This window comes from Phyllostomus discolor, chromosome 1 (assembly GCF_004126475.2).
Source record: "Phyllostomus discolor isolate MPI-MPIP mPhyDis1 chromosome 1, mPhyDis1.pri.v3, whole genome shotgun sequence".
NCBI classification, from domain to species: domain Eukaryota; kingdom Metazoa; phylum Chordata; class Mammalia; order Chiroptera; family Phyllostomidae; genus Phyllostomus; species Phyllostomus discolor.
In genome coordinates this window covers 138,867,550-138,892,999 of record NC_040903.2, presented here as the reverse complement: position 1 = coordinate 138,892,999, position 25,450 = coordinate 138,867,550, and the positions used below count along the sequence as shown (strand labels likewise).

General features: G+C 42.2%; 1 protein-coding gene across 1 annotated transcript; it reads left to right on the top strand.

Annotated features, from left to right (window-relative positions):
* The first annotated feature begins 18,955 nt into the window (after positions 1-18,955).
* On the top strand, positions 18,956-25,245 carry FOXG1 (forkhead box G1). Its single transcript, XM_028507793.2, has 3 exons — positions 18,956-19,102; positions 19,987-20,343; positions 21,445-25,245. Exon 3 carries the CDS (start codon positions 21,599-21,601, stop codon positions 23,060-23,062), a length of 1,464 nt encoding a protein of 487 aa, XP_028363594.1. The 5' UTR covers positions 18,956-19,102; positions 19,987-20,343; positions 21,445-21,598; the 3' UTR covers positions 23,063-25,245.
* Positions 25,246-25,450: the final 205 nt, after the last annotated feature.

The window sequence follows — 25,450 nt, the reverse complement described above, 5'->3', positions numbered from 1 at the left end:
TACTGCTGAGTAGTATTCCATAGTGTATATGTACTACATCTTCTTCATTCAGCCCTCTATTGAAGGATTGTTTCCATGTCTTGGCCACCATAAAATACTCTGCAATGGGCATACTGATGCATATATATTTGTGAATAAATGTTTCCAATTTTCTCAGGTAGATACCCAGGAGAGGGATTGCTGGGTCATATGATAACTCTATTCATATTTTTTTTGAGAAACCACCATACACTTTTCTTACTGGCTATACCAGTTTACAGCCCCACAAGCAGTGAAAGAAGATGCTCACCTTCCCTAGCTATTAGGGAAATGCAAATCAAATCCACAATGAAATACTATCTCACACCTGTGAGAATGGCTAGTAAGAAGAAGACAGGTAATAACAAGTGTCTGAGGGGTTATGGGGAAAAATAAAACCTCAACTTCTTAATACAGTAATCCACTGGCTTGGGTCTTTTTCTCTACATATTTATTCTCTTTGTTATCTCTTTTAGCCTTACTAACTTTAAATGTCTTTTTCTTAGGTTGATAATTCACAGATTTATGACCCTAGCCCAGACTAGCCTTCTGACCTTCAGACTCACATATCCAATTGTCCACTTGAGACTTCCACTTGGATGTCAACAAAGTATCTTACACTTAACCTAATCAAAATCAATGATCTGATGTGGTGTCAAACCTGGTCCACCGGAAGTGTCTCTCTTCTCAGTAAACTAAAAGTCTGGTTTTCCCATGTTCAGACAAATGTCTAAGCAATGTTGACTCCTTTCTCTTTTTTTCACATCGTGTCTATCCCATCAGGCCAACCTATAGACTGTATCTTCAAAATACTCATATGCATAAAATACAACCTGTTCTTACCACTCCACTGCTAATGACCTAGTCCAAGAGCCCCATGATCTCTCAACTGAATTTTTGCAATAGCCTTCCAATTTGTCTACTAGCCTTCCATTCTGATCATCAGTAGTTTGTTTCCAGCAGAGTAGAAGAAGGACTTATTTTACAGTGTTAGATTACACTACCCATCTTCTCAAAATCATCCACAATGGCTCCATCCATGCACCAATTTCACTCATATTAAAGTCAAAGTCTTTACAATGACCTTCAAGCCTACATAATATCCTACATTTCATTATGTCTTTGATTTTGTCTTCTAATCTCCTTAATGTTTCTGTTTAGCTGTACAGTCCCTCTCCCCAATCTTGCTGTTGTTTAAACATGCTAAATACTTCAATTTCATGACCTTGAGGGTGCTCTTCCACTGCCTGGAGTGCTCTTCCCCCAGATACCCACATGTCTCCTTCTCTCAATCTCTTGATGTCTGCTCAAATACTACTCCCTCTGTTATTGGCAGGATTCTAAGAAGTCCCCAAGATTTCTGCCCCTGGTGTACATACTTGAGTGTGGGTGGACTTGTGAATATAATGGAATATCACTTCTATTTAAGTTATTAAGTAGTTGACTGTCAGCTAAGCAAAAGGATGACTATTCAGATTATGATGAATGGGCTTGTCCTAAATGGAGAAGCCTTTTAAGTAAGGTGAAATCTCAAAGAAATACTCTAGCTTGCTTCAAAGACACAAGCCACTCTGTTGTGAATTGCCTATGGGTAGGAGGGGGGCACATGCCAATGAAACGCAGGTGGCCTCTAGGGCCTGAGAGTGACCTCAGCCAAAAGCTACAAGAGAACAGAGACCTCCATCCTACAACCACAAGGAAATAAATTCTACCAACAACCTGAATAACCTTGGAAGATAACCCTAATCTCTAAATGAGAACTATGAGAACCAGAACACAGCCACCACCTTGATTTCTTGATTTCAGACTTCTGATCTGTGTGCAGGGGACACAGGTAACCAGTGCCTGGACAATTGACCTGACTCACAGTATAAATAAAATAATAAATGTGTTATTTCAGGCATCTAAGTTTCTGGTAAATGTTTGATAGCAGTAGAAAACTAAAATAATCAGAGGTCTCTACCAGCTAATCTATTGAAAATTGTACCCACTCTATTTTGCAATTTTTATACCCTTAATTCTCCTCTATATTATATTTTTCATGTCACTAATATATTTTGTTTATTTTATTTGACCAAATGAATGTAAGTTCCCCAAGAGCAAAGGTTTTTATCTGTCCTATTCAGTTTTGTCAACCACTGTTTCTGGCACATAGTAGTTTGATAAATATTTGTTGAATAAATAAAATTATTAGATACATGATTAAAAAGAAAGAATAACCAAATTAATCAATGATTTAATTTATAATACCATGTACACAAAATCTTACCTAAATTTTAAATTTACTTAATAATACTTGTTAGTATTTAATTTATCTTTAGGTATTTAAAGTATTCTTTTTATTATTAAAAGCAATGAAAAAACTTTAAAATTCATAAGTTTGAATACTGTAGGCAATAACAGAAGTGTACCTCTTTATTTGGGGCTTACAATTTACTATTACTCTTCTAAGTACCTTTCTTACTAGTTTAAATCAGTTTATCCTGATAAAAATATCATTACCCCCATTTTAAACTTAGTGAAACTGAAGCACAAGAGGTTTAATAATTCAGGCAAGGTTGCATAACCAGTAAGTGATGAAATGAGATTCAAGCACAGGCAATGTAACTCTATGGCTTGAGTTCTTTATACATAACATTTATATTTTTCCAGAACCAAAAATTATAAGTTGAAAGACCAATGAAAAACTGTCAAAGATATTTGAGCCAGATGACAAAGGGTTAATACTCTTACATGGAAAAGCCCTTAAAACAAATAAGAAAAGCACAATATATAATTTAAAAATGAACAAAAAATCCACAACAAATAGATCACAGAAGAAGAAGTTAAAAATGTAAATAACAGCCCTGGCTGGTGTGGCTCAGTGGATTGAGTGCTGGCCTGTGAACCAAAGGGTCGCCAGTTGGATTCCCAGTCAGGGCACATGCTTGGGTTGCTGGCCAGGTCCCCAGTGGGGTATGTGTGAGAGGCAACCACACATTGATGTTTCTCTCTCTCTCTTTCTCCCTCCCTTTTTTTCTCTAAAAATAAATAAATAACATCTATTTTTTTAAAAAATGTAAATAATACTTGAAAATATATTCAATCTGGTAGGTAGATAAAGAAATATACATTAAATCAAGTTGTGTGTGTGTGTGTGTGTGTGTGTGTATTTTTCCCCCCTTATAGCCTGGTAAAAGAAGATTTACTATTTGGTTAGGGTTCAATAAACAGGCACTTTTACAAATTTCCAGTTAAAGCATATATTAGTATAGTCTTAATGAAATAGAATTCAACAATATGTGGCAACTGTCTTTTTAAAAATCATATTACTGGGGACCCTAAAATTTCTTTCTTTATAAAACCTATTAATAGGAAATAATCAGGGGTAGAGAAATAGATTTATGTACAAGATGCATCGCTCAAGTCATTTAAATGATGAAAAATTATAAACAAGCTAAATGTGAAGCAATGGTTAATGGACAACACTCTTCATTGTTAATCCATAAATTAATATAGACACTTGTAATTTTCAAAAATTAAAATAGTGATGGAGAAATGCTTATGGTAAAATATAGAATGAAAAAAGGCAAAACACATCATCATGGGATGATCCAAATTATTTAAAATGTACTATATAGTATTTGTAACTTATGCATAGAAAAGGCCTGATTTTTAAGTTATGCAAAATATTAACTAATGTTATCTATACATTTTCATTCAATAGGTGATTTATTTTCTTCTTTACAATAGACTAGAACATTTTTTACAGCAAGTCTGTGTTGAGCTGAAATCAGAAGTAAGCAAAAAGTTAGATTATTTTATAATTTTTTTATTAAAAATAGATACTCCTAACTCGTGTATAAAAACAGTTGACTCTTCTGATTCTTACCTGCTGCCCTGTTCACATGTTGCAGGAAGACGGTGGCATGCCTGCCATACAGATGACCCCACCACGAGACCACACCATAAAAACAAGACTAGAAAGTTCCACTCGGAAAATCCTCCAAAGGAAGGTTGAAACTTCCTAGCTAATGACCCAGAATCAGTTTTATATTATGGAGCTTTTTCCAAAATATAGACTATTTTTTTAAAGATTTTATTTATTTATTTTTAGAGAGAGGGAAAGGAGGGAGAAAGAGGAGAGAAACATCAGTGTGTAGCTGCCTCTCATGAACCCTGCAATGGGGACCTGGTCTGCAATCCAGGCATGTGCCCTGACTGGGAATCAAACTGGTGACTCTTTGGTTCACAGGCCAGTGCTCAATCCACTGAGCTATACCAGCCAAGGCTCGACTATTTTTTTAAATAAAAACATATAACTTAGGAGCTCTGAGATTTCTCAAAATTCCTATTAAAAATCAAATATTTTCTCGCAATTGTTTTTCAAACATCTGAGAATACACTGAAATTTGTAATTGTCGTATTACCAAGATTTTTTGCTGTTATAGGTTTTGGTTCTTCATGTGTTAGTTGTTGAGCTACATTTATTACTAAATGTGATTTCCAAGAAACTGTGCTATTATTTTACCTGAATCCAACTCAAAGCAGTTAAACAAATACTACATTTCATGTGGCTATGGGATGCATGTATATAACATCTCTGAAGTATGGGGGTGTAGATACACCTCAAAATACGATATGTCATAAATAAATTTACAGCATTTTTTTCTTTCTTCATGGTCTGTAAAAATAATTCACCCCATGATGGACAATGTATTGAATTCAATTAAACTTATTGACCCTTTGATTATTTCACTTGATCACTTAAAACCAATAATGTGAAACCTTGATTATCTAAACACCAAATTACCAAACTCTAAAACTTAAGAACATCCTCTAAGTTCAGAGCTCTTCTCTCAAAAATAATGAACCCCTTATCCTGAGAAATAAGAATTGCTTTCTGAAATAAAAGACAGGCAGGACATGGACAAGTGTGCTGTTTCCAAAGTCTGTGTAGGACAAAGTACCCAGCAGCACTATAAACATGTTCATGATCTTTTCAAGTTTGCCATGAATAATATATAAATAAACTATTTGACACCGATGGCCAAAGACATTGCAAACGTGCCAAGGCCAGCTTGGCTGGGAGTCTGAAAATGGACAGTCAGCATAAAGGTATAACACCATCTAAGCTTCATACTCAGCTAGGAGAGTGACACACTGTTTTCTGACAAGTAGTTTAAATATCTCTGGCAGATGGCTCAGAACCTGGGTGAAGGCGATCATGTTATTCCTGAGGAAGCACAGGCAGCTCATTGTGGCCCTGGGTCCCTGATTTCATGCTAAAAAGAAGTCTTCAATCAATATAGCATTTTTAAAAATGTGTATGTAATGAATGCAAATACTACTTTATTTTGTTTTTCCCAAACTAAGGGCATGTTTCACTTAGGACAAACACCCATTTCCAACAGATCTGATAGAGAAGAGCAGGTTAGTTATGATACCTGCTTAGTTATAATCAGTATTTCTGTCACATAGGAAAGGACAATTTTTTTCCATTTGGCTAGTGATATCTATTAGAGATCATCTGTTAAAAAAAGCAAAAGACACAGACAGAGAACATGAAAATAAAGAGAAAAGAAAAGACAGTAACAAAGCCCATTATCAAGGGCAGTAAAAGCAGGGCCTTTCACAACAGCTGTTACAGTGCATGACCAGACGGCCATCAGTAGGAGAGAAGGCTGTGATAGAACCAAAAGATAGAAATATCTTTGCAGCTGAGGGATGTACACATTCATCTGCATCATTCTCTTTTATAGGCCTATACTATATTCACAATGAATTTATAAATGGATAAATAACACACTATATATTAGCAGCGTACATCTCCCCTATCTAACTTCTGGTTACACCTCTCTTAACCTTAATACCAACATTCTTAAAAGTATGGAATCACTACAGTGTGTATGTGGTAGAAAATAGATATATTAATGCCCTATTCCCTTAAAGAGCATCTTATTTATTAGTTTGTTTAATGTTTACTTTCTTCAACTAGGAAGTAAGCTCAGTAAAGACAAAGGGGTTTTGTTTATGTGTTTCTTTGTCTTCATCCAGTGCTGTATTCTCAGCACCAAGAATAGTTCCAGCATATAACATATGTCTGATACATATCTGTGGAATAAATAAAAAGTGTACATATAATTTAGGAATTTCATATAATTCACTATATCTTTATAACATTGAAAATAAAATGTTTACTATTCCTTAAAACTGAGTAAGTGCAGAAAGTTCAGAAATTTGTCATCTAGTGTCATATCAGCTGAAGTGTATTTCAACTTGATAATTAAATAGAAGGCTCACACTTTCCAGTAAGCACTTCCAAATACTCTAGCCCAAATACTTGAAAATTGTAAAAGTCAAATACACTCCTTCTATGGCCCATCAACAAACTCATAAGAAGTAAGTGAGAACATAAGATATAAGTAGAAATGAGGAAACCTGGGTTCTACTCTTCTGTGCTATAAAAACAATATACAGTATAGTTAATAATATTCCCCTATTTCATTCATTGCCAGGGATGCAGAAAGCTAAGCAGCTCTGGTCGATGGGTGCCGGTAGAGGGCAGCAGAGAGCTACTTTGAAGAAAATGCACACAAAAGGAAGATTAAGCTCCCCTCTGAGAGTAGTAGGGTCCTTAGCCAGATCCACAGTGTGCTAATGAAGAGACAGTATGTTTGGAACGCCAGTCCACAGGGTAGCCAGCAAGAAGTGAGCTCCCAAATACATTAATATATGAAGCCAAGAAGCAAGGGAGATGGCAGGAAACACCAGAATACTCAGAATAATCCAGACTCTGACTCAGCACAGCTCCCAGGAGCCACTGATTCAGACAGAGAGTGATTGCTCTGCAGAGCTTCTGAATCAGATGAAGTCTCACATTGATTCCAAATCCAAATTTTTGGATCTGAAGATCATGAACAAACATGTTGTGAATACAGTCTGTGAGCAAATATTATTTCTTCTGTAGAAATAATAGAAAATTGTTAGTATTAAGAGAGGAAAATCATATTTTAAATAAAGAGTAGCAAGCACTGACTCCACCATGTTGCAAGTGGTCCCTGAAATTCTCTAAAAGTTGAGATTTCTCAAATGGAATCTTCGTGAGAGCCCTAATGTACAGCAGCAGGGTCAGTCAGTAACCTTGGGCCCCAGTGTGAGGGCCCCAACTCTGAGGACAAGGGGTGAAATGCAACCTCTTCAAGAACAGAATTCACACTCCTTTTCTGTGTCTTCCCAGTGGTATGAGCTTAAGTGAGTAATTTAGCCTCTGTAGATCAGTTTCCTCACTTCTAAAACAAAACAATGTCTGTTACTCTTTGGTCTAAGATGAACTCACAAGAGAAAACATGCCTCGTTAACTTTAGACAAATACAGGGTATTGTTATTACCTGCCTGAATAGTAAGAAGAGCAGGAAGATATCTAGGGAACAAAAGAAAAACATCTAAAAACGAACCTTTGACCAATTCAGAATTTTCTTTGTAATGAATGCACCCAGTTCTTCTATTAGTCCAGGTCACTATAGTTCTGATTCTCCTTGTATGTGTCTTCGGCTTGGCTGGGGCATACATTAAATGCTGAGCTTATTCTCATCATGGAGTAATATTTGCCTCCTGTGGACAGTCTTCTCCTTGCTGAATGTGGGTAATGAAGTTCCGAGGCCATCTTCTAAAGGAATATGTTTGTAAGGCCACAGGAGCAAAGAAGAAATGTGAGCAGTTTGCAGCCAGAACACTTTGGCTCTGGTTAATAATAACAATAATAATAATAAATAATTATTACCATGAGGATATGGGAACAAGTTAGCGAAACTCAAATACAGTTGCCTCAGTTTTGTGTTCAGTTTATTCCCATACTGTGATAATTCTGGATGGACAGCAAGAGAGAGCAGAGTGCATGCCAATGAGTTAGTAAATGCTGACTGAAAAGCTAAGATTTTTGTCATTCTTGAAATCAGAGAAAGAGGGAGGTAGTTGCAACATAAAGAAGGATTTGTCAATTCAGAATAAACATTTAAGAGTCAAAAATGAAAGCAGGGCACCAGAACAGGATCATCATAAAAGAGGATTGATGATTTATAGATATTTTGAACTATAAGACAAAGTAGAGAGTTCAACCTCCTAATTTTGCATATAAGGAAACGAATGTCAAGAGAAGTGGTGTGACTAGCTCAAATTCTCCCAGGTGTTAACAAGTCCAGTTATCTTATTATTCTAGAATACTAACAGCTAAACTAGATAGTATCCCATAGTAAGTACATAGAAAATATGGGTTAAAATAAATGGAATAGACAAAATTGGCTTCCTTTAAAGTTACAAATTGCAAAACATGGATCCTTATATTCCAGTAGTCATCAGCTGCTTTGCTGATAGGAAATGAAACACACTTGTGCTTCAGCCAGTGCATGAATGAACTTATGCCCACACACATGGCCAGCTTGTAGTCATAGGGAAAGAGATGAACTCTTCTTTACCTCTGCCAAAAGTGCTAAATGCCAAGAAAATGCTAAATTGTTACTCTGAAAAGCCTTGGGCTATATGTCTCTCTGTCATTGCTAAGACCTGTGCTCAGATACTCCACTTAATTTATGCTATATAAAGAAGAGATCAAATTCCTCCAGAAATGGGAATCCCATTTCCTTGAAGTTCAAAATGTTTTGAGAAAAGGCTGGTTTATATACAGGGAATATATGTGGTGAGTTAAAACATATTTTTAGTATGCTCCCTGATATTGACTACACAGCTATCTCAAGTTAACTAGATGGTTGGTTCAGACAAAAGGAAATCTCAGAAGTTTCTACCTTTTTCAATTTTGTTAAGCATTTGTGAAGTAATACATTTGGCTTTAATTTGGAAATTTATTTAAATAAAGCACAACCCACAAAATTATTTTTTAGAATAAGTCTTTACATGAAATTTAAAACATTAGAAGAATATTCTTACAAATTTTAATTCCCCTGTGTACAGAATTGAGGTAGTTAAGAATATTTTCATCTCTATATCTTAACATAATCTAAATTGAGCAAAATACCCTTTGATATCAAAAAAAGTACTGTTTGCCAGGCAGACTACTCTGAAAACCCGGGTAAGCAATTCCTTACCTTCATCAGTGTTATTGAGCATTATTGTCACTAGATGTCGCTGATGCCGTTTGAATGGGATTCTTCCCCCCCTCCTCCCCCCGCCCCCCACCTTTTTAAGATTCTTATATATTTGGGGAACTGTTTTTTATTGTGCTTGGGATTTTGGTGAGTGGATAATATTTTATATATTAATGAATGCAGATCACTTATTTTTAGATGAAAAATGAACTGGAAAGGTGAAGTAACTTGCCTAAAGATCCGTAGGAAGAAAGCCAGAGTTGAAAAAGTATGTTCTCATGTTTACACTTACAGGCTTTTAAAAAGCAAAAGTGTTCCAGATGGAAGCAATGAAGGCAATCATCTTTTTATACCAAAATCTATTGAATAATAGTCATTACATATTCCATTGGTTTTATTTTGCTTTCTCCCTGATGGCCTTCTCCTTGGAAACTGGATACACATGAAGCATGAGGTCACATGACTTTCCCAGGCCAGACTTTAAAGAGTAAGAGAAACTGACAAAAAGGTTTCATGTAAGTCCAGGTGAATTCTGCCTTCCAGGGAGGTTCCTGAGGGGTGTGGGAAGGAGGGCAGAAAGCCCAGGAGAGTCTCCCCTATAAATTGTTAAAACTAAACAAACATGCACAACAAACCACCTTATAAAGAAAGCATCTCCAACTCAGCTTTTCTGCCAACACAAATGAAAGCCAGAGGAGTTTTCTTCAGAAGGCTACAGCTAAGCAGGATGCAGAGGAGGCTGTGAGAGCAATGCTGAACCGTTTTCACAGACTGAGCTGAGAAGAAAGGAAATGGATAAATGAAGCAAATATGAAGGCAAATTAATTAAGTGCCACGGATGAAGCTTTCAGATATTCCTGCTCTCAAGGGAAATCCAAAAATTCACCATGTCCTGGGTGGATTGGCAGGCAGGAGATAGAAGAGGGAGCTCTCATACACTCATTCAAAGTTGTTGGACCCTTTATTCAGCCCCACTGCAAGAAAAAAAAAAGTGCGGGAGGAATGGACGGGCTCCGAAAAGAAAGGAAAAAGGAGCCAGCATCGAGGCCAGCCTTAGGGAAATCTCTGCAGATGAGCATTTTTGCTGCGTTAAGGGGCTCGCATTAGCATCCTACACACGTAGGAGAAGGCTAACATCGCCTGTTTATATCATGCGGAAGAGGAATGATAGACCTGGGAGTTGAGAGTGGAAGCTCTAGTTTTATACAAAACAAAAACGAAACATTGCTGAGGACTTAAGTCCTTGTTGGGGGTGGGCGGATGGAGTGAGTTTGGGGTGAGCGCTCACTCCATGGGGGGGGGGGAATGATCTGGGACGTAAATTTTAGAGGCTTTTAAAAATATATATTTATTTTGACAATCTTAAAAATTAATTTCTGCAACATGAAAATATCTTCTTGGTCCATGGTTCTGAAGTCATGTCTGGGAGGGAGGGAAGGAAGAATCATCTTCAGTATGCCTTCTTTAAACCCCTGCATTGGGACTGAGAATTGAAAATAAGTAGATTCTGCAACTCAGCATTATAACAGTCCCTTCCAAAGCCTTTCTGCTGCTTCCTTTCTTTACACTTAGAAGAGATAGAGATAGCAAAAAGGATAAAGATAGGGATGGGGATGAGGGGAGGGCGCAGGAAAGAGAAGAGGGATGAGGAAGGGGAAAGTGCTAAACTGAAGGAGGAAATGAAAGGGAGGGTGAGGGAAAAAGAGGGGGAAGTAAAAACTGCAGGAATAAAACCCATTTGAAGTCCAATTATTTACCAGAGTGTTTTTTTTTCCAAAAGAAATTCAATGTGCGTGTTTCTTCCTCATCTTTCTAGCAAACTTTCAGCTTGAACAATGTTCTAGGTATATAAATGAAAGCTTTGGATGGATGGGGCATAGAGAAATGTTTGGAGGGCCAGTGGACAGATGTGGAAAATCTGCCACTCTGGAAGGAGCCAGATACTGAGCGCACTCAGAACTCTGGTCACTCCTCTTTCCATGGCCCCTACACCCTCACTTAGCATCCGCTGTCCCCAAGAAACGCTTGAGACTGGCTACGCAAGATCCCGGAGTGAGGACGGGTTTTTTTTTGTTTTTTTTTTTTTGTTTTGTTTTTTGGTTTTTTTTTTTTTTGCCTGAGGAGCCTATGGGTTCCACCAGACTAAAGGAGAAAAGGCCTCTAGTCTCTTCGGGTCCTGCCCCAACCGCAGTCCTCTCCCACGCTGTGCTGATTTCTGGAAACTCAGGGACTTGAGTGTAAAGACCGGGGATTTCGCCTCTCTGTTAATGCCTTTACCTCATGAGTCAAGCAATCCATTTGGGGGGATCAGAAGACCCGTTAGACTCGAAGAATTAATCAGGCAGAGACAGGATCACAGACCTTAGTGTCTAGGGATGCGTAGGGAAGTCGCGAAAAGCCCCTGCAAGCAACTGGTCCACGGAGGGACCCAGGCTGTGTTTGTCTGCAAGAAAGCCCTAAAAAGCACTGGAATGTGGTGGTTCCGGAATCAGTTATTGCTTCATAAGACCCGAATTCAGACTTGTGTAGAAAAATTTTGGATGAAAATGGTTAATCTCCCCAGACCCCAATACTCCCTGACCTGCTCCCCTTAACGTGCTCCAGTGCTTTGCTAGGAGAACACCGCGTTGCCACTAACTCAGTGCTCTGTCAGTTGTACAGAGCAATTACTAAGAAAATATTGTGACGATGTTGTAGGGCGGATGGGAATGTGAAAGGATGCGGAGGAGGGCGTTAGTGTGGAGAGCAATTTGCAAAGGAATATTAAGTCTGATTCTCGAGGTCACCGCCGGAAACTCGGTTGGCGTTGGGTGAGCTACAGAGCTCTTCCTCTAGGTGGCGGGCGTTGGCACCAACACCCGTTACGCGGGTGCTGACTCCAAACCCAGTATTAAGCTTCTTGCTGGCTAAAAATAATAATAGTAATAATATAGAGGTATGGGGCTTTTCCCCCCTTTTGGATATTTATTTATTGCAGGGAAAAGTCATTGATTTTCCTAAGCAAACTGTGTTTCTTCTTCACTTGGTGGAAAATAAAAACTGTTTGAATAAATAAGTTATTTCTGAACATTTTGTTGTCAAAGTGTTAAATGTTCCCGTCATTTTTATTCAAACACTAACATGATTACAGCCAATTATATATTCACCAGTGTTCTTTATTTTAGAGTAATTGTACTTGTCACTAATAAAACAGAAGCATAATGGATCGCTACTGTTCTGGATTTTCAAGCAATTTTGTGTAATTTGATTGAATTATACATCTTATCTGCTACTTTTTTATTTTTATATTTGGAGATCTTATTTTCTTGAAAATTGCAGCTCCATGCTTGTTTTGTTGTTTCTCCAGTAACGTACACTTCGGTAACACTGATAAATAGAAAGAGTCCCTTACTTAGACTTGCTGGAAATCAGTTGTTTCTTTCCCCAGCCCTCTCCCCACCCCCTCCTTGGTCTTCAGTGGGGAAGACCCGAACTTTGCGTTGCCAGTCAGTCTGAGGTACTGGGGTGCGCTTACTGGAAAAGCCCAACGCCAAGACAAACTCTCCATTCACTCCAAAGGCAGCCTCCTCCTTGCCTGGAGTCTTTGGGGTTTTGTTTCTTTCCTGTAATGATACTGTTGGGTGTCTGGGGCTTCAAACATGCCAAGACAAGCCAACCATGGGTCCAGTTCCTATGCAATATGTATCAAGGGAAAGAGTATACACAATGCAGCCAAAAGATAAACTATATATATATATATATATATATATATATATTACTCCAATTACACAACCCCCCAACGTCCTACCTACCCAACTGCCCACCCCCGCAATAACAACTATTTTTCTACTCTCATGTTCTTCTTGTTTTCAGATATACATAAAAAACTAGGATCAATAGTTTCTTCCTTTAGAAAAAAAAAGATAATTTCAATGAAAAGATAGCACAAAAAAAGACACGTATCTACCCAGTGTTTCCATATCTGAGCAAATTAAGAAATAAACGTGACAGCAGATAGACAAGACCATCTACGCAACTGAAGGAACGAGACTGTGCAATTCTTTTCCCAATGAATCCCTCAATTTCCTAGGACACAACTCGAACGCCCCGCTAGGAGCTGCAGCTGTGAGACGGAGCCAAAGGCTCTGACAAGTGGCTTGTGTATAACCCAATATTTATCAATAACAACAGCAACAAAATCAAGTGAAACCAAGGCTGGGGATTTTGAACTGCTTCTAAAGCCCTGGCATGGACACACACGTGGGCAGGAAAAAAAAATGTTGCTGGAGATGAGTTGGTTCCACTTGTCAGCCCTGGGGAGCAATTCTGGGGCAAAATCCAGTGCTAATTGATCCCAACCAGCTACACTATCTGAAACGGTTCGAGTGGACAAAGAATGAGGAATGTGTGCTAAAGATAATCTAAGTATTTTTTTTCCAAGTAAAACTCGGTATGTAGTGAATAGTGTATACATACATATAAATAGGGAAAGAGAATTCCTTCGAATTAATGAGGAAAATAATGTTCCATGTATGACTCCGTACTTCTTTAAAATCTAGTGTCCCACACAGTCTGAGTGTTTCGTGGTCGGAACTTCGAATTTCCTCCAGGAAAACCTGAGGACCCCACGTAGTGTGTTCCCAGCTGAAGAGAAGACACTCATTACTATTAGAAACCTTTCTCTCCTCTTCTGGGGTGTTTACCCTCAGGCCAAAGGGTAGGTCGGGTGGGCAGCTAGGGCTGTTGTCGAGCTTGGCGCTGGGCTCCCAGGCAGCCGCCGAGGCGTGAATGGGGACAGACCGGAGCCAGCCCGACGCCCCTCGGCTCCCCGCTCGCCCCGCAGCCGCCCGCCAGCCTCGCAGGCCCTGTCCAAAGACGCCTGGCGTTTCCAGAGTTTTCTTTTCCTCTGGTCCTCCTCTATCTTATCTAACAAGTTCACGCCCCAGGAGAAAAGAAAAGGGTGACAAGAGAGGAAATCCCTTCACCATAGAGATTCACCGTTCACAGGCAAGGAAGCCAAATTTGCCAACCATGCTTTCTTCTCCAACGTTAGGTTCCCTCCCGCATGCCTTAGTAAAACCCAGAAGGGAGATACTCAAATTGGTAAACGAGAATATATCTAGAATTGTTTTTTAAAATAAGAATGACCCCCCACTACCACTACCTTTGTTGTAGATTCTGAAATGGAGGGGTCAGATTGGTTTGTTTACACATGCTAACGGTAACGTGTTCCAGACGCCATTCCGCATCTATTTTATCCTGGCCGCTGCTCTGCTCCCCGCCTACAGCTCCTTCCAAAGGGATGGAGAGAAACGGGGGTATAACGCCTTTCCCCTAATGGGTTCAATGCCCGTTATACGTAATTGAGTATTAGAATTAACTTCACCTGCATGCACCCCAGTCTATTAACTCTGAGCTGTGCTTTATATAAATGATAAGCTTAAAACCTTTAGCTGGTCTCTATTTTTTCCCGTGTTCGCCGTGGCAGATGACCTCTTAGCCCCCAAATATTGATCTGTGTGCGTGCTTCCGGTGTGATGTGCAAACATGAGACATCTCGGCTGAAAAGGTAACTTGAAGGGGGGAAAATCTGGAAATGAAACCTAAAAGCAAATCTTCTAGCTTGACTGCGCTCGGCAGGCACGGGCAACAAAGGAGCACGGGGCAAGCGCGCACGGAGGAGCGGGGACTCCTTCCCGGAACCACTGCGGTTTCAGCCTCCAAGGGAGAATGGGAGAGGGAGAAGATCAAGGCTTTTTGGCACACGCTGCCCCCACAAATTTTCTACTGCTTCAATTTGCAGGGGTAAGGGGAAGACCTCCAGGAATGGCAGTTCAAGAGCGAGGAGGAAGGTGGGTATGAGATTGGCACAAAGCAAACCTGACTCATTGGTTTGTTCACCTAGGATTTTAGACAGGAAGAGAATGTATTTGATTAGTAAATCTCTTATATGACTTTCCCCATGCAAAGGGGGGCATTGGGATGGATGGTTTTCTGTGTGCCTGCTGGCCTGCTTGTCCCATGCATTTTTCTCTCTTCTCATTCCTTCACAGACCATCAGAGGGTGCGAGTATTTTCTAAAATTTATTCATCCATCTCCTATACGGACCTTGGGCTATTCAGTGCTCCTCGTAGACTTGTAAGCATTGAGAAGGTAGCTGGTTGAGAGCTGACCACCTAATTGCGACTGAGTCACACCATTCCATCATTTTTCATAAGGAAGTTTAAGGGAACTTTTAGAAGAGTGCTTAAAAATAGGGGAGACTCGAAGCCCCGCATTCTCTGAAGAGTGCGACACTTTCCCAAAGTATATTATTCAGGCTTCTACAGGAAATCAAACTGAAGCTCCAACTAATTATGGAGAACAGTGATGGAATAGTTAGAAGCCCAGCATTTTGAGGCCCGTAAGCTTCTCTTTCAACCTGATATATATTTATAAAGTCATTTTCCTCTTTTGTTGTGTCACTGATGGAAAATTCAAGGTAGCATTGTCTTGTGTGCTGACTTTCGCCAAGTCTCACTTTCTTTCTTCCTCTTTAGATAGACTCCAGGATTAAAGCTAAGGACCTGAGCTTTAACCTGCACCATCCCCCTTTACCATCACCCCTCCAACTCTTTGTGTTTCTCTTTAGGATTTCCTGACCCCTTGAACGATGGGCTGAGCCTTTCCTAGGGCAACCAGAGGGAAAAAAGGAATTGGCCTTTTAATATGTGCTTGCCTGAAAGGTATGGGACCATTTCTCCCAATTGAATGGGATCAAGAATCAAGGATTCAACTTTTTCTGCAAATTGTCCACCCTCGAAGGTCCCAAAGTGTGCTGGAAATAATGGGAAACAAGTAAAAGGGTAGTGGGCATTTTATATTCACAAAAGATGTGCAGATTATTCAACTGAAAGGTTGTTCATAGACTTCTTTTTAAGGACATGGCCCTGGGTTGGTAATGTTCCATCGTGGATCTCTCTGCACCTGTCTTTACGCAGGGAAATATTGTGAAGAAGTTTCTTCCCACTGTGTTTCGTTGCAGGTGTCCTGAGACCATTCCTTTGGATGAGTTTGTGCTTGCGTTCAGAGAGCTTGGGACCTTTGGTAGAATCAAAGAAACCTGCCTAGAGAGTCCCAGGGATCTAGCCCATTCTTTCTTTCTTTTCTTTCTTTCTTTAACCTTGGACTTCCATGCTTCCAAAGGGGTTCCCTAGCTGATACAAGTTAAACATTTCGACTCTCAAATACCAGGCTCTCCCATAGACTTTTTTCTTGAGGTTCTCAAGGAAAATTGTCGTTGCCACAATGTTATGATGGAAAGATGCTGAAATGACAGGCCTAGTAGACGCTTGTCTTAATCATCGGCTTCTTAATTTAGTTTTAGTGCGGTGTGTGCGCACGCATGCACACACACATATACACGAATGAATACACACTCACACATTAGTGCGCGCCCCCGGGGATATTGAGGGTGCGCGCTGGTACAGAGAGCAACTGCTTGACAACCTACAGCTCCCTAATGAGTGACGACGCAGGGCTACTGCAGAAAAGTAACACTTCCCTGGTGTGAAGACCTCTTACTGAGAAGTTTAGTTCACTACTGTTCTCGAAAACCTAATCGTGTAGCCTGTAACCAAAACCCACAGAACAAGGATAAAACACGCTAAAGAGTAACTCATAATCACTAAATGTTTGCACCATTACCTGCTGTTAGGAAGGGATTACAGAGGAGTTGGCTCAAGCGAGGGCGGGCCTTGCTCCTCACAGGATCTCTGCAAACACCTGGATACCCCTGCGTGGGTACCCCTCTCCCAGACATCACAGGGTCAGGGACTCCCTGAGCATCTGCTGGAAGAGAGCTTTAGCTAGAGCTCCATGCTGGGTACCCTTCAAGGACACCAAGTTCTGGGAGTCGAGTGGAGTGATTTTTAGGTAGAAATGACTTGCCCTCCTTTAACCAGCACCTAACAACGGAAAAAGAGGGAAACACCGAAAGCGGGAAGTAGCCCTTAAAGACAATGTAATACTGCCAAATGGAAAAAGTAGTGTGCTGCTCCCTCCTTGGACACAATAGGCTGTGGAGCCTTGGTTATTCATTACAACTAAAAACAGAGTAATCTAATTCATTTTCTAAGTAATTCCTCCATTGGAACTGCTCACTTTTTACAAGGTCTGTCCTCTTTTTTGCAGGAGGGGGGACACCATAGACAGAGAAGGAAAGTTTACCACTATATATGCCAGAAAATTACATTTGCTCTGACATAGACTTTGATTCATTAACATTGCACATTTATAAAAGTCTGTGTGTGAGAGATCAAAATTAAGTTGATGGTGAGAAAACATTTCAATGATAAAGAATTTGCCTCAGATCTAGGACAACTGGATGCCCTGTCTTCTGACAATAATCACCGAGACTGAGTGAGATGGAAATACAGAGCACTTCATGTGTTTCAGAAAGAAGCCCGAAGTGGACAAGGGCAGTCCTTCAGATCAAATTTGCACCCAAATTATCTAGTATGATATACAAAGTTTCATCCAGGTACTTTCAAATTGCAAAATATCAGTCCAAGAACTGCCCCCCACCCTTCATTTCATCTAGTAGCAGTTCTAAAAAGAAGCCATTGTTGAGACAAATGTGGGCTGATGAGTAAACAGTGCATGTTTTGTTGAACAAGCCTACTCCCACACCTATATATGGCACTCTGTCTCACCACAAAGTCCAATTAAAATTATTAACAAGAATTCAAACTCACTTAACCCAAAATTTCAAATAACCTTTCTCACAAGAGACTAGATCTTTAATATAGTAAACTATAATCTATTTATTCCTACACAATATCCTATTTTGGAAGACTTGCATTCATGCAATCTTTAAAATAATATAACACATTCTTAATTTGCATGCAAAACATTTTTCCAGTCAATATAAGTTCCTGGCACATAAAATCAGATTATTACAGCTCTCATTAGCAGGCTTCAGTTTTTGCTATTCGAAAGTAAACAGAAGAGAAACTTATTTCCACCTGCTAAAATTTCATGCAGGAATACAAAAACAATGCACACTCAGCTTTGACCTAAGAAACACCTTAAAATATTAAAAATTCATCAGTCAGTGCTAGTGTTGTATTCAAGGAATGCTCCTCCAGTTTGCTGCTGAGCTTGGATTTGAATAAAATGCCCAATGTTAACAAACAATACCCACGTTTGGCACTTTGTGTATTAAATTGATCAAACAGATTTTAGAAAGCACAATGCACAATTTGTACAGACCTGATTGAGTTAATATAATATCAGCAAATTTTACATCGAAATGATTCTGTTTCTTTTCTTTGTGTTTAAAACCAGCACAGATTACAAATTTTAATGATCTGAAAATGTTTGGTATACAAAATCATGCTTATTTCAGTATTAGCAAAAACACAAGAAATTTTTCAACACAAACACCCAGCTGTGTCTATTTTAAAAGCAGTTCAATGACAGCTTGCACTTATGAGCATGCAATCAGCTAATTTCGCTTTTTTTTTCTTCTGTGTTAATCAACACTTTCCTTCCTGCATATCAGAGTACAAATAGTATAGTTACTCCACATCAGTAAATGTTTACGTAACCTGTCCTTTCCCAAGAATCCGGTTACACCGAATCATTTCACGCTAGACCGACTACAAAAACGTACCGGGCCGTCCACCTCAGAGGGAGCCCTTGTGTGCCATTATAAGTGGCAATGGGAAGGGGGGCTGTGGGGGGAGGAAGGGAGTGAGGGAGAGGAACAGAGGAAGGAGATGGGGTGGGGAAGTGTGGGGGGAGGTGGAAGAGAGTAGGGAGGAGGAAAACCAGTAGAGGAAAAGTAGGAATACCAGGCCTTAGGAGGGAAACTGGAAAGAGATAAAGGGAGCGGAAAGAGGAAGGCCCAGAGATCTCTTCAGCCTGGTCCGAAAAGCCTGTCCCCTCACCCGGCTCTGTAAGAAATCTGAGCTTCGAAGTCAATGTTGGGGGCCATGTCACTATCAACGTTGGGAGATGAAGCCCTTGAATTTTCCCACACGTAAATATAATTGATTGTAAAGTAAGAAAATATGTAGAAGGAGGGGGTGATACAGAAAATATGTAGGACAGTTGAGGTTAGTCCAGCGTTCAAAGCTGTAACAGAAACTATTTTAACAATCACTGCTGATTTTGTAATTGTCTATTTTTCTCTTCAGAGTTTATTTTCTCAGAATTTCCAGGCGAGGGGGGGCGGGAAGAGTGGAATAACTCCCTATTCACCTGAGTATGCATTGACTGCATTCTTCACAGTGGGGTTGAAATTTAACGTTACACATAGGCGCCGATTTTTCTTCCTTCGTTTTCTTCAATACCACATCTGCCAGAGTTTATCACAGTGAATAAGTGTTTATATTTTATTATTTACCTTATAGAGGAGGAAAAAAAGGTGCTTTTATTTATACTTCTCCTCCACCTCCCTCTTCTCTCGGGGCTACACCCTCCGTGAATCGCGGGGCGCTGCGCGCCCAGTGGGGATGAAGCGGCCTTTGATCAGCGGTCTCCGCACGGAATTCCGATCCCTGGGAATTGCGGGGCCGTAGCCCTGCCCCCGGCCACGGGGTCCCTTTAAAGCCCCCGAAGCACAAGCCCCCCTCTCACTTCAGCCCTCACGGAGCCGTCCCAGTGCTGACGCCCGAGAAGCTGGGAAGGCGGGCGCACGCCCCCAGGCCCCTCGGAGCCTTCCAGCGGCACCGGGGTGGGAAAGGGCTGGCTTCCCCATGCGGCTGTTTCAGGATTAAGGCTCGGACACATTAAAAGCCTTTAAGAAAAGGAAAGGAAAAATAAAGAGGGAGTGAAAATAGGAAGTCTGTAAAAAACGGAAAGAAACAGACGCCCACCCTAATCATCCCTCCAATGTAACAAGCAAAATGAAAACATTTCCAGGGTGATCCCTCGAAGCTACTCGCCTCCAACTTGGATTAAAAACTGAGGAGAAGCTGGAGCGGTGAAGAGAAAAGGACCCGTCACCCAGCGCGTGAGCCTCGGTCTGCGGCTAGGCAGAGGGAAAGGAAGAGACGCACGTACATAGCATGTGTTACCTGGTTTATTTCGAGACTGTTTGGCACTGTTCTCTCTCTGAGCACCCCTCACTTCGGGAGGCCCTCACAGGCGCCCACCACTGAGCCGCCCCCGCCCGCCGCCCCCTCCTTCGCGGAGGCGCCGTGAGCCCCAGGCCCGGCTTTCCCGCGGAGCCCAAGCCTCGAGTCCCAAGCGCGCCGCCGCCCAGGCCACAGGAACCGAGTAAGTAACCCCCACTTTGCCCCGCGCACGCCAGGCCAAGTCCTCCTCCTAGTCCCGTGGTTTCCGACCCGCTCACAGACCCTCCTCCCCCAAAGGTGGAGGGCAACCCTCCCACGCCAGGAGTGCCTTCCCTCCCCGGCCCTCCAGAGCCGGGCTGGAGTGTTACCTACAAGGGGCACAGGTTTCCTAACGACGCGGAAAGGCCGGGCTGGCCTGCAGGGCCGACAGGGGAAAAGTAGTACCTCGCTTCTTCCACCTCCATGCCCTGCCTTTTCCTTACTTCCTCTTCCCGTACTCCCACACGTCTCTCCACCGCTACCGCCGCCCCCGCTTTTAAAAATAAAATTGGATACAAACTTTAATCAATAAGGACAAATACTGACGCTCAAAGGAAAATAACCCAAGAGACAGTGAGAATGGAGGCGGAAATGTGAGATATCTGCCCTACGAAGGGGATTTCGGCAGAGCTGCCCCGCGGAGTGGAGGGGGCACAGGGGGCGCAGATAAGGGCCGCGGCGCAGCGTGCTCCCGCCGGCGTATCCCTACGCCGTTCCGCGAGGCCGGGGCCCACGGAGAGGGGGAGGTGAGCCCCCGAGGGGGCGGGAGCCGGCGGGCGGGGCGTGGATGGGTGGGCCCAGGCCCGCTGATTGGTTGATGGTAGGAGAGACGCACCCGCACGCCGCCGGCTCTGATTGGCCCAGCGGTAGGAAAGGTTAAACCAAAAATTTTTTTACAGCCCTAGTGTGCGCCTGTAGCTCGGAAAATTAATTGTGGCTATAGCCGCCTCGATCGCTGTCTCCCCAGCCTCGCCGCGGCCGCTCCGGGACGCGCCCGCCCGCCGCCCGGCTCTCCCCCCCTTTGGGCTGCTGCTGCTGCTGCTGCTGTGACTGCTGCTGCGAGAGGAGGAGGAGGAGGAAGCAGCAGGGGGGGGGGGGGAGCGGGGGGTGGGGGGGAGACCAAGAAGTAGAGTTGGGAGCGAGGGAGCTTCACCCCCGGGGCGGTGGTGGTTTCTTTTTTTCTCTTTCTTTCTTTTTTTCTTTTCCTTTTTTCCCCTTCTAATTCCTGAGGGGTGGTTGCTGCTTTTGCTACATGACTTGCCAGCGCCGGAGCCTGCGGTCCAACTGCGCTGCTGCTGGAGCGCTCAGTGCCGCTGCCCGCGCCGCCCGCGCCCAGCTCGACACCCACTGGTCGCCGCCGCCCGCCGCGCCGCTGCCCCGCTCCTGCGCCTCCGCCGCTGTCCCTCGACGACTGGGTGATGCTGGACATGGGAGATAGGAAAGAGGTGAAAATGATCCCCAAGTCCTCGTTCAGCATCAACAGCCTCGTACCAGAAGCGGTCCAAAACGACAACCACCACGCGAGCCACGGCCACCACAACAGCCACCACCCCCAGCACCATCACCATCACCACCATCACCACCACCACCCGCCGCCGCCGCCGCCGGCTCCGCAACCACCGCCGCCGCCTCAGCAGCCGCCGCCTCCTCAGGCACCGCAGCCCCCTCAGGCGCGGGGCGCCCCGGGCGCGGACGACGACAAGGGCCCCCAGCAGCTGCTGCTCCCGCCGCCCCCGCCGCCGTCCTCGGCTGCCGCCCTGGACGGGGCCAAACCGGACGGGCTGGGCGGCAAGGGAGAGCCGGGCGGCGGGTCCGGGGAGCTGGCGCCCGTCGGGCCGGACGAGAAGGAAAAGGGCTCCAGCGCTGGGGGGGAGGAAAAGAAGGGGGCGGGCGAGGGCGGCAAGGACGGGGAGGGGGGCAAGGAGGGCGAGAAGAAGAACGGCAAGTACGAGAAGCCGCCGTTCAGCTACAACGCGCTCATCATGATGGCTATCCGGCAGAGCCCGGAGAAGCGGCTCACGCTCAACGGCATCTACGAGTTCATCATGAAGAACTTCCCCTACTACCGCGAGAACAAGCAGGGCTGGCAGAACTCCATCCGCCACAACCTGTCTCTCAACAAGTGCTTCGTGAAGGTGCCGCGCCACTACGACGACCCGGGCAAGGGCAACTACTGGATGCTGGACCCGTCGAGCGACGACGTGTTCATCGGCGGCACCACGGGCAAACTGCGGCGCCGCTCCACCACGTCGCGGGCCAAGCTGGCCTTCAAACGCGGGGCGCGCCTCACCTCCACCGGCCTCACCTTCATGGACCGTGCCGGCTCCCTCTACTGGCCCATGTCGCCCTTCCTGTCCCTGCACCACCCCCGCGCCAGCAGCACTTTGAGTTACAACGGCACCACGTCGGCCTACCCCAGCCACCCCATGCCCTACAGCTCCGTGTTGACTCAGAACTCTCTGGGCAACAATCACTCCTTCTCAACGGCCAACGGCCTGAGCGTGGACCGGCTGGTCAACGGGGAGATCCCGTACGCCACGCACCACCTCACCGCTGCCGCGCTCGCAGCCTCAGTGCCCTGCGGCCTGTCCGTGCCCTGCTCTGGGACCTACTCCCTCAACCCCTGCTCGGTCAACCTGCTTGCGGGCCAGACCAGTTACTTTTTCCCCCACGTCCCGCACCCGTCAATGACTTCGCAGAGCAGCACGTCCATGAGCGCCCGCGCTGCGTCCTCCTCTACGTCTCCGCAGGCTCCCTCGACCCTGCCCTGTGAGTCTTTAAGACCCTCTTTGCCAAGTTTCACGACGGGACTGTCCGGGGGACTGTCTGATTATTTCACACATCAAAATCAGGGGTCTTCTTCCAACCCTTTAATACATTAACATCCCTGGGACCAGACTGTAAGTGAACGTTTTACACACATTTGCATTGTAAATGATAATTAAAAAATAAGTCCAGGTATTTTTTATTAAGCCCCCCCCCCATTCTGTACGTTTGTTCAGTCTTTAGGGTTGTTTATTATTCTAACAAGGTGTGGAGTGTCAGCGAGGTGCAATGTGGGGAGAATACATTGTAGAATATAAGGTTTGGAAGTCAAAATTATAGTAGAATGTGTATCTACATAGTGACTGTTTTGCCATTTCATTCAAACCTGACAAGTCTGTAAGAGCCGCCAAATTTCCATGTGTGCAGTATTATAAGTTATCATGGATCTAAATGGTGGATGCAGACCTTGAGAACAACCTAAATTATGCGGAGAGTTTTTAAATGTTAAACTGTAATTTGTATTTAAGACACATTCGTAGTAAAGGTGCCCAAGAAATTATTTTGGCCATTTATTGTTTTTGTCCTTTTCTTTTAAAAACTGTTTTTTTCTTTTGTTTACTTTTAGACCAAAGATTGGGATCTAGAAAATGCACTTGGTATACTAAGTATTAAAAAACAAACAAACAGAAAAGTGAAAGTTGTTTCAGTTGGCAGCACTGCCCATTCAAATGAATTGGAAGGGGACAAAATTAATGATTGCCTTCAGTTTGTGTTGTGTATATTTTGATGTATGTGGTCACTAACAGGTCACTTTTATTTTTTCTAAATGTAGTGAAATGTTAATACCTATTGTACTTATAGGTAAACCTTGCAAATATGTAACCTGTGTTGCGCAAATGCCGCATAAATTTGAGTGATTGTTAATGTTGTCTTAAAATTTCTTGATTGTGATACTGTGGTCATATGCCCGTGTTTGTCACTTACAAAAATGTTTACTATGAACACACAGAAATAAAAAATAGGCTAAATTCATATATATCTTGATACTTTTGTCTCTTTTATTAAGTAGACCTAATTTCTAAAAGATCATTTAAGTTCTAGGGAATTCAAAGGCTTTTTCAGCCACAAAAATTTAAACTGCTCCTTTCTTTTGAACTAAGACTTTAAAAATGAAAATAGTATTTTTTCCATTGTGGAATTACATTTTACCAGGAGCAGACTAATTAATAAACACTAGCTTTAAACAAAATATAGGCTTTTCAGTTTATATCTTTAAGTTTCTGTAGATACACTAAAAATATACCTAATTTAATGTACATAGTTACTTATCTTGTGTTTATTTTCAAATCAGTAATATAGAATGCTTTTCATATATTTTGTTTCAGATATCTTGTTTATACCACTTGGTAAGCTACAAATAAATGTATATGGTTAGATAGAAGTGGATATAATGCACACATATGTAATATATATAAACACAGAGTCCTTCAGTTCAGGTAAAATTTGCACTCTGAATGCTGCAAATATTTTTGTTTAAATATTTGTATTTATACTAAGTCAGCATTTATTTTGGTGGCTGTTTACCCACAATGGAAGAGTTCTAATAAAGATGTGCTGAAGTTGGAATATAGATTTTGCTTAAGTGATCACCTGTTGTAATGACTTGTAGATCAATGTTTATATTTTATTTTTAAATTATAACAATTTAAAATTCTAGATGTTCAGAAGCAGTAAAATGCCTTTCTTATTTTCTTTCATACTTTACAATGTAGAGGTATTTATTTGATTACCTTTTAGATAAGTTTGTAAAATGTAGAGATTTGTTTCTTTTGCTTACAGTCATAATTTTAACTTGCAGTATACATATGCATAAATGTATATTCACATATATATAAATCTGAAACAAAATGGAAACATTTTTGAATTGTTTCAGCAGTCCAATTGCTATGACTCCAGAAAATAATTAGAAAACCTAAGTAAAAGGTTTAGTAACTAATTGGATCCTGTGGTGAGTCCGTGGAGGACAAGTTGTTCATTTGTTACAATTGTATAGTCTGAAATGTGTTCTGCAGTAATGCAATAAGCTGGCTCCTTCTTACAATGGGCCCAATGAAAAATAATCTGTCCCCAAGATGTTATCGGCAAACACTTAGAGAGTTGCTCAGGAAGAAAAAAAAAAGCCTAGGAGAGAAGCAAGGGTGACTCACATAGATTTGAAATAAAAATTCAGAACAATTAATATCGGAATAAGGAGATGGATGGGTTGTAAATGGAGAAATAGAAGTAGAGAAAGAGGAGAGGAAAGGGAAAAAGGGATATTTTTAAAAAATCTACTACCAAAAAGAAAGAAAGAATGAGAAAAAGAGGGGAGAGAGAGAGAGAAGAGAGAGAAATCTAAGACAGAAAGATAAGGTCCAGGAATATTGAAAGAGTTGGAACCAAATATACTAAGACAGTTTATTTACCTCCTTTAAGCAGACTGGACATGATTTTATTTTCTTCAT